Source organism: Triticum urartu, chromosome 6 (assembly GCF_003073215.2).
Source record: "Triticum urartu cultivar G1812 chromosome 6, Tu2.1, whole genome shotgun sequence".
Taxonomy (NCBI): Eukaryota; Viridiplantae; Streptophyta; class Magnoliopsida; order Poales; family Poaceae; genus Triticum; species Triticum urartu.
In genome coordinates, this window is record NC_053027.1 from 551,285,259 (window position 1) to 551,293,182 (window position 7,924).

At 42.3% G+C, this 7,924-nt stretch overlaps 1 protein-coding gene across 1 annotated transcript; it reads right to left on the reverse strand.

Moving 5' to 3' along the window:
• Positions 1-4,493: 4,493 nt before the first annotated feature.
• On the reverse strand, positions 4,494-5,272 carry LOC125512898 (two-component response regulator ORR29-like). The gene is made up of 3 exons (XM_048677966.1): positions 5,123-5,272; positions 4,825-4,980; positions 4,494-4,739 (listed from the first exon to the last, which is right to left on the reverse strand). The coding sequence occupies exons 1-3, from the start codon at positions 5,235-5,237 to the stop codon at positions 4,573-4,575; spliced, it is 438 nt and encodes a 145-aa protein (XP_048533923.1). The 5' UTR covers positions 5,238-5,272; the 3' UTR covers positions 4,494-4,572.
• Positions 5,273-7,924: the final 2,652 nt, after the last annotated feature.

A 7,924-nucleotide genomic window follows, 5' to 3' on the forward strand; every position in this document is an offset into this window, starting at 1 on the left:
GTATTTGGACGCACTCTTAACATGTCTCCAACGTATCTGTTGTTTTGTACTATTATATTATCAATCTTGTATGCTTTATATGCCATTTTACATCATTTTTCGGAACTAACCTATTAACTCAGTGCCTAGTGTCAGTTTCTATTTTCTGCTTGTTTTTGGTTTTTTCAGAAAATCCACACCAAACGAAATCCAAACATGATGAAACATTTTGATGATTTTTTCTAAACAAAAAGAGACCTTGGAAGCTTTCAGTAGGAGGCTAGAAGACATACGAGGGAGCCACAAGGCAAGGGGCGCGTCCTGGGAGGTAGGGCGCACCATCAGCTTTCCCTAGCATGCCATGGTGTATCAGTTGGCCAGGAATACAACCATAAAGCCACAAAGCATCAAAATCTCACGGAGAGTCGTTATTTCGATGGAGCCAAAGGCCGAAACTCGGCCCTTCGATCCACGATTCGACCATGTCGTGTTACCCGACCAACAATGTTTTTATTTAGTTTCATATAGTTAGCCTCACTTCTTGGCTGCGTTTAGTTTTTTCGCCATGGTCACAACGAGTCATCTATTTGTATAAAGTAAGATACAGTCAGCCCCATGCCATATATGTATATTGTTTTAGCCACCATTCCATGTTACTAGGCGTGTGCCTAGGGGCGTGTGACCTGTGCGATGGCACAAGGGCTTCAATTTTTAGGGCCCCCGAATTTCCTTGTTTTTTAGCTGTGGGGCTCCGAATTTCTAACCCGTCAATTCAGCCACATGCGAGCCCACGCGGTTGCACATGTCAATTCCTATTCATCGCTTATTTGTGGCAGATTGTTGAAGTTTCACACATGCAACACACTCATGGGATGACCCAATTCACGCTAAGTTTCCTGGTTTTAGGAACCTTCTAGAAGGTTCCGGTCTGGTTCAGGTAGGTTTATTCTCTTCCTTCTGGTTGTTTTACTGATTTTCTTCTGTTTCAATAAATGTTCGGAAAGGAATGTTCAAAATTTTAAAAATTGTTTGCTATTTCAAAAAATATTTTTTGGAAGTTTCAAAAAGTGTTTGCGTTTTCAATAAATATTGACAAACTTGAAAGAATTTTGTGTTTTCAAAATATGTTTGCTGTTTACAAAACAACTTGAAACGCACTACAGTAAACCTCGTGCTTCGCTATGTGCGCCGCACCCTCTATGTACTGCCGTTGGGCACGGTCACGATCAGGCAAAGACCCTGGATTCTCTAAAAATAAAAGGCAAGGGCCCTAGAATCTGGAAGCAGGCCTGCCTGGACAACTCGGCGAGTGACAGGGCCTCTCCATGTCAGACCGAGTGAGCAGTGGGAAAGAAGGCCGTTGAGTGCACCGCAGCCGGTATGATAGCCGGACAACATCGTGAGCTATAGGAACAGGCGGCAGGCGCTCGGCGTTGCTGGTGGCCGAGGGCGGCGACACGCGAATGGAGCCCTTGGCTGGTACTTTCCCATATAGAGAGAGATCGAGGTGGCGCGCTCGAAGCAGCCAAGCGGTAGCGCGCAACTGACCCTACGGGTGGAGCTGGGTTCGTCGGCGACCTGGATGTCCATGAGGGACGCCTAATCGTCTTTTTCGTCCAAACTGGTACGATGTCGTTCTGACTCATGATTAATTTACAAGGATAGTGAACTAGTATATCTAGTATAAATCGGAGAGTAAGCTATCTTGTTTCTTAGTTTTGAGCACTCACGATTCAATCTTTTTGGAATGTCCTGGTAAATCTTTCAAAGAAAATAATGACACTTTGATTAGGCCCCTAATATTACCGACTCGGCTCTGCATGTTAATCTTCAACTCACCATAGAGTCTAGTGAGATTTTAGGTCCATACTCAATAATATCTAGTTTTTTTTAAAGATAAGGCAACAATAATATCTAGTTGAATCAAGGTATCTCCACTTAATCAGAATCCTCTGAATCTGGATAGTCTACAAGGCCCTCAACTGGAACCTTACTTATGTTGGAGACTTGGTCATCATGATAATTGTTCCTGAATGTGATTGCTTGTGCAGCTCTTGAATTGTATGTTTGAGCAGCAACTTGATCATGACTAGATGAATTTGAGCCATTAGCTTCATCAACGATGCCATCTTCTCCTGTTATATGTCCTATAACTTCACATGGTTCGTCACTAGAAGGACCATTGGAATACTGGAACTCGTCAAAAGCAGCCCCAAGTTGTAAGGCTCTTCGCATTGCTGCAGATACATCAGCGCCTTGAGTGTCTCCAAACAAGCTTGGCATCTGAGATGAATTAGAAAGACTAATTAATCACTGAAGTGTTAACTTTATTTCCTGAGTAATATAATATATAAATAATTTTCCATTGTTAGCTCACCATTGTTCTTTGGACATCGTCGTCTGAATGATAGCCCGACATGTAAGGGATTGTATGACGAGTCTTCACGGATTTAGAACTTGAGGCACAATTCCCGTAGCTATCCATAAACATTGCCATGTTTTGTTCCCTTTCCATACGTTTTCGATGTTTCTTGAAAGAGAAAAGTATGTTTTTGGTCCCTCAAGTTCTCTAAAAGTATATACTTGGTCCCATAAGATTTTTTTGGTATATATTTGGTCCCGCAAGTCTCAAAACCGGATAAGTTTGGTCCAAAACCAGATTTTGAGCACGTTGATTGGGGTTTGATCGGGTTTGGCCACGTTGACCAGATTTGACTGGTGAACAATAAATTCAAGAAAAATAGGAAACAAATTCAAAAAATCTGAAATTTTGTGACAACCAACATGCTTGTCAGAATCAACATGCTTTTAAATTTACTGGTCATCATTCAAACCTGGTCAACCTGGTCAAACCCAGTCAATGTGCTTAAAATCTAGTTTTGGACCAAACTTATCTGGTTTTGAGACTTGAAGGACCAAATGTATACCAAAAAACCTTAAGGGACTAAGTCTATACTTTTGGGGAACTTGAGGGACCAAAAACATACTTTTCTCTTCTTGAAAATATAAAATACACAATTATTAGTAGACAATCATTCAAAGATGAAAACTTTAGCTTCATAAATTAGGTACTAGAAAACACTATATAATATCAGGCCTTTCGTTTTGTTGTTCAATTCAAAAATTTGGGTTCACTGTTCATCTGTATTGTTAACTTATAAACGAAAGCATTTTATATTATTTCTTCTAATACAAGACACTTTGGCTTGTTTCAGTCAAATTACATGTTTGACTTAGCTCATTTGAAATGACTCCATACATGCTCCAGAGTTCAATAAATGTGTACTGGGAACACACCTGCAGATGCGCAGAAATTTGTTTCCTCGTAACAGTATCCACGTTCATGATTATCTTTATCTTGCTGGGTGATGCATCTGAAATGAATTAACAGGTATAATTTCATATTATCGATTTTAAATCGAGAAGGCTAATCCTGAAGTGAAAGTGCTTGGGCCTAAGATGGGTAGTTACTTGCTCCAAGTATTTGAAGAGCATATAAAAACTTGCTCTCCAGGAAAGGTATCCATTTGAAATGAGTGGTCGTTTTAGTTCCATCCTTTTGCTGTGCTACAGACTCTCCAACTTCTTCTCCATCTTGCGCTTTATCTCCAACACCTGCGTGTGCACAATATAATACTTTAATATTTGCAGTTTCATGTTTTCGTGCAATCCAAAGGAAGGCAAGACTTATTTTACTTGACACAATTCAGGTTACTACCACATTGAGAAAATTAATATAATGTTCTGGAAAGCATGCACTAAGACAGACGTCTCTAACTTGTACTACTATTACATATAGCTAATTGCACGTTCATAAACGGAGGCATACATATTCTAGTGACTCAACAGTCAACACTCATATCCGACATATACCTTACACCCAACATATTCTAATGTAGGAGGTGACTTGATTTGATTTGACTGAGTTAATGCAAAATATTTGATTTGATTTGATTGAGTTAATGTAAAAGATTTGCTTTGATTTTTGATTTGCCCATGTCCGATGTATAGCTAGAATGACCAATTTAATTTGATTGAGTTAATGCAATTATCTTACACCCACCAAGAGAGGCATTGCAAAATATTTAATTTGATTTGATTGAGTTAATGCATGCCATGGGCGAGGGGAGGCTTCACCAATGAACATGCGACACCAACTCACCTTATTGGTAGAGACTCATTCCATTTCAAAGCACCTATCTTTTGAACCTCTTAAACTTTTGCCAAAAAGTAATGGCCCTTCTACATTTGTGGGGGGGGGGGGGGTCAAATTGATGGCTAAAGTTTGACACAAAATGTGTGTTCTTGAAAACATGGAAGGAAATAGTAATTATTTGCCTTGGTGAAGAAAAAGAGATAGACATGAAAATAATTGAAGAGAAGCAACGATATTTTACTCTTACTCTTATGTTTCGTGCCAATCTATAAAAAGAAATCTACTTTGAAATGGATGTATTGTACTCCAAAGACTGATTGGATTGGCCATGTGAAAAATTGTACATTAAAATAGATTTTCAATGAACCATTAGATTATAGTGTTAAGATATTTTCTAGAAACTATAAGCATAAATACTTTGTCATAAGATGTTAATTTCAACCTTGAAACAGATACTTCATCCTGTTCAGCCTAAGAACTTTTACATCAAGATGTTGCCACATATTGTGAATGGTAGTAGCATCAAGAGGCTTCTTCGCCAAAAAACGAGCACCAAGTTCAATAGATCTCTTCATTGTGTACATTGTTGTATCTGCTGACATCACTGCTTTAAAAAAATAAGACTTATCAATGTCGCATAAAAGAAGATGCGTGTGCATGCAGTTGGAGACAATTATTAGTGAACATACTGATCACTTGAAGGTTTCGATGCATATCTTTGGCTGCTTCCAGGAACTGAAAGCCATTCAACTCTTCCATGTCCACCGCTGCTATGACAAAATCAACATCATGTGCTTTCTTTTCAAGAATACCGAGCGCTTCTATGGGACTTGTATAGACTGCCACTGGAAAACAAGATCAACTTCACTATCTGAATGTAATGGCATCTCAAAACATGAGAAGAAATGGTTTCCATGAAACGTTGAAAATGTATATTTTCATAAACATGAAGATAGTTCCTCTTTCATGGGATGTAGAAAACCTTACCATAATAGTTCAATTCAGAGAGCATGGATTTTGCAGAGTTGGCATGGAACTCATCTTCATCAATGACCATCACGCTGAGCGCATCTGAGGGCCTTCCTTCTGCTCTTTCTGCCATGGGGTTTCTCAAACCTAGAGCTCTATTTGCTTCTATTTTTCTGTATGCGTGAATGTGGCAATTGGGCATTGGTGGCTATTTATAGCTCAACAACGTTTCTTCTGTTTCACACAGTCATGTTTATATAATATAAAAAAATTAATACATTGCTATTTAAAAATGCAAAAGAGATAATAGCACAAAGTGGGCAGGTGTGGTCCATGCATCCTATAAGGTGACACACATGGTGGGATAGAATCTGACACAACAATAATTGAATCACCCCCCCCCCCTCTCCCAAAAAAAGAGTTACCACCAAATGTAGATTGTTCAATAACCACGAAAGTACTAGCTACATAATATGTTTCAAATAATACAAACCAAGCACACATGTATGTACGGAAATGATATGTTTCACCTAAAGTAGTGGAGAAAATCTATGTGTACACTTGTATTTATATTTGTTTATAGAAGGCATCGAATTCCAAAACGACAAAGCGTAATGACATAACACATCACATGGATGCGACGACAACGTAAAAACAAAACCATAATTATAACACCATTTTTCGGAGGAGCTGCACTCAGCGGCGATTCTACATGTATGTTGTGGGGTCAGCTAACCGCAAAACTTTTTTGTATTGCAAGATTATTCTATTTGTATTTGTGCAAAAAAAAAAGGATGTTTCAAAGTGATCAGTGCACTTGAAACCACAACTCTTTGGTGCTGTCGCAGTCACCGGCGGCACAAATCAAAATGACAAAGTCATGTCGCATGGATGTGAACACAATGTAGTGGCGAGATCAAAGTTATAATCACATTCTCCTAAAGAGTTGTAATATCGTTGAAACAATGGACATAGAGTCAGTGTTCAGTGTGACCCTCAAATTTTAGAATTAAAGAACATTACTTTCAGAGGTGATTTCCTACGTGAGGTCCATAAGTCTACGCCCCTCAACCACCAATGGATCTCAAACATAATAGAGTACTCTACTTTACGTACTAGTTGATCATGGCCAAGGAGTCTAACATGGTCTCCTAAATTGTGAATAGTGAAATTTGGTATGGATGGCTGGAAACTAGATTTGGTACACAATGGGCGGTGCCGTTTGAATGGTCTGATGTCATTGGTCAGCAGATATCCAATATGGGTGGCCAAAAGTTAGAATGGATCCAAAGTGGGTTGCATCCTTTGGACTATCAGATGTCACCGGTCAGCAGATATCGGCTATGGCTAGTCAAAAGTTAGAATGGCGACAATGTGGGCTGCACCCTTTGGATGGTCTGATGTCACCGGTCAGCAGATATCTGGTATGGGTGGTCAGAAGTTAGAATGGATACAAAATGGGCTGCACTCTTTAGATGTTTGTGACATCAGTTGCACTACATTAACTATAGTGTATATGGTCTCACACCCTCAACCACCAATGGATCTCAAATAAATGAACCTAGCTCTTGTTTTTAACCAAATCATGTTCTGTAGATCCATGGTTTCACATTTACACATGGTTGTCTCTTTATAACATGTGTCCAGTCATATTTCTCCATGCAGGAACAAGTGAATGTTTGTCGCACTGGCTTTTGGTGTATATGCATACCACCTTCTTTTTAGAAAAAAAGGCCAAGGCCCGGCATTAAATCAATGAAGCCCTTACGGACCGATATGCCAAGAAAGCAACACAAAACAGAGAAAGAACAGAGCAACACAACAGCTCAAGATACAAGACACACAAGAAACAACTAATCCGCCGCTGCCGCGAACGTGTCGAAGAGGAGGGAAACCATGGAGGGTGATCCAACACCGGAGGAAGCCCGTTTGTCGTCAAGACCCCGAGAACACACACGGCTGGCACACCCTCTAGTTCTGCCTCCGAAGAGGGCACACCCTACCCTCTCGCCCTAGCTCGTAGGGCGCCGCGCCGTCGGAAGGCGGAGATGCTCTACCTGAGCACGTGTGGACATGGCACATCCGGTGGCCTAAAGGGATGAAGACAGGAATGAGTGCCTCACCTCGCAGAGCCACCATACACAGGCACCACTCGCTGTTGGCACAAATTGCAGCATAAGACCCAGGTTGTCGAACTAGAGGCAAAGAAGAGGCCGGGAAAAAATGGCATCCACCCCTGCCACTAGAGTGTTGCCCCATGAGGAACACCGGCTGCCATGGCGGCCAAACTTCAGCACAAGAGCCGAGCCTGCCACCCTGCTGTCCAAAGGCGGCGCCATCAAGAAGGTGACAACGCCGGAGCGCTACCGCCGCCCAAATGGAGGATTTCAAACTTTCATCGGGGACACATGGGGGAGGGAAAGGGATGTACCTCGGTGTCGCCCAGAAGAGGGAAAATGCGCCCGCTGCGTCGTCGACGTCGTGGCCGTCACCGCCGGCCAAGGGTTTCCCCCAGTCCGCTCCCTTGACCCTAAGCACACCACCCAGCCTGTAGGCCCGACGAACCAGAGGACGCCTGAGTCCTGAGCAGATGGGGCTCGCCGGGCCGCGCGCGGAGATGCCGCCCTCTCTAGATCCGGCGCAGGGAACCGGCAGAGTCGGCTCCCGCACCGAGCCCCCGACCACCGCCTCCTCGTTGCCCGTGCAACCAAGGATGCGTCTCCGTGTGCGGGTGACCGCCGCCTACTGCCATGCACGCGCCGCCCTCGCCGCTAGGGACGCCGCCCCAGATCCAACGCCCTACACGAACCATGGGGCGGA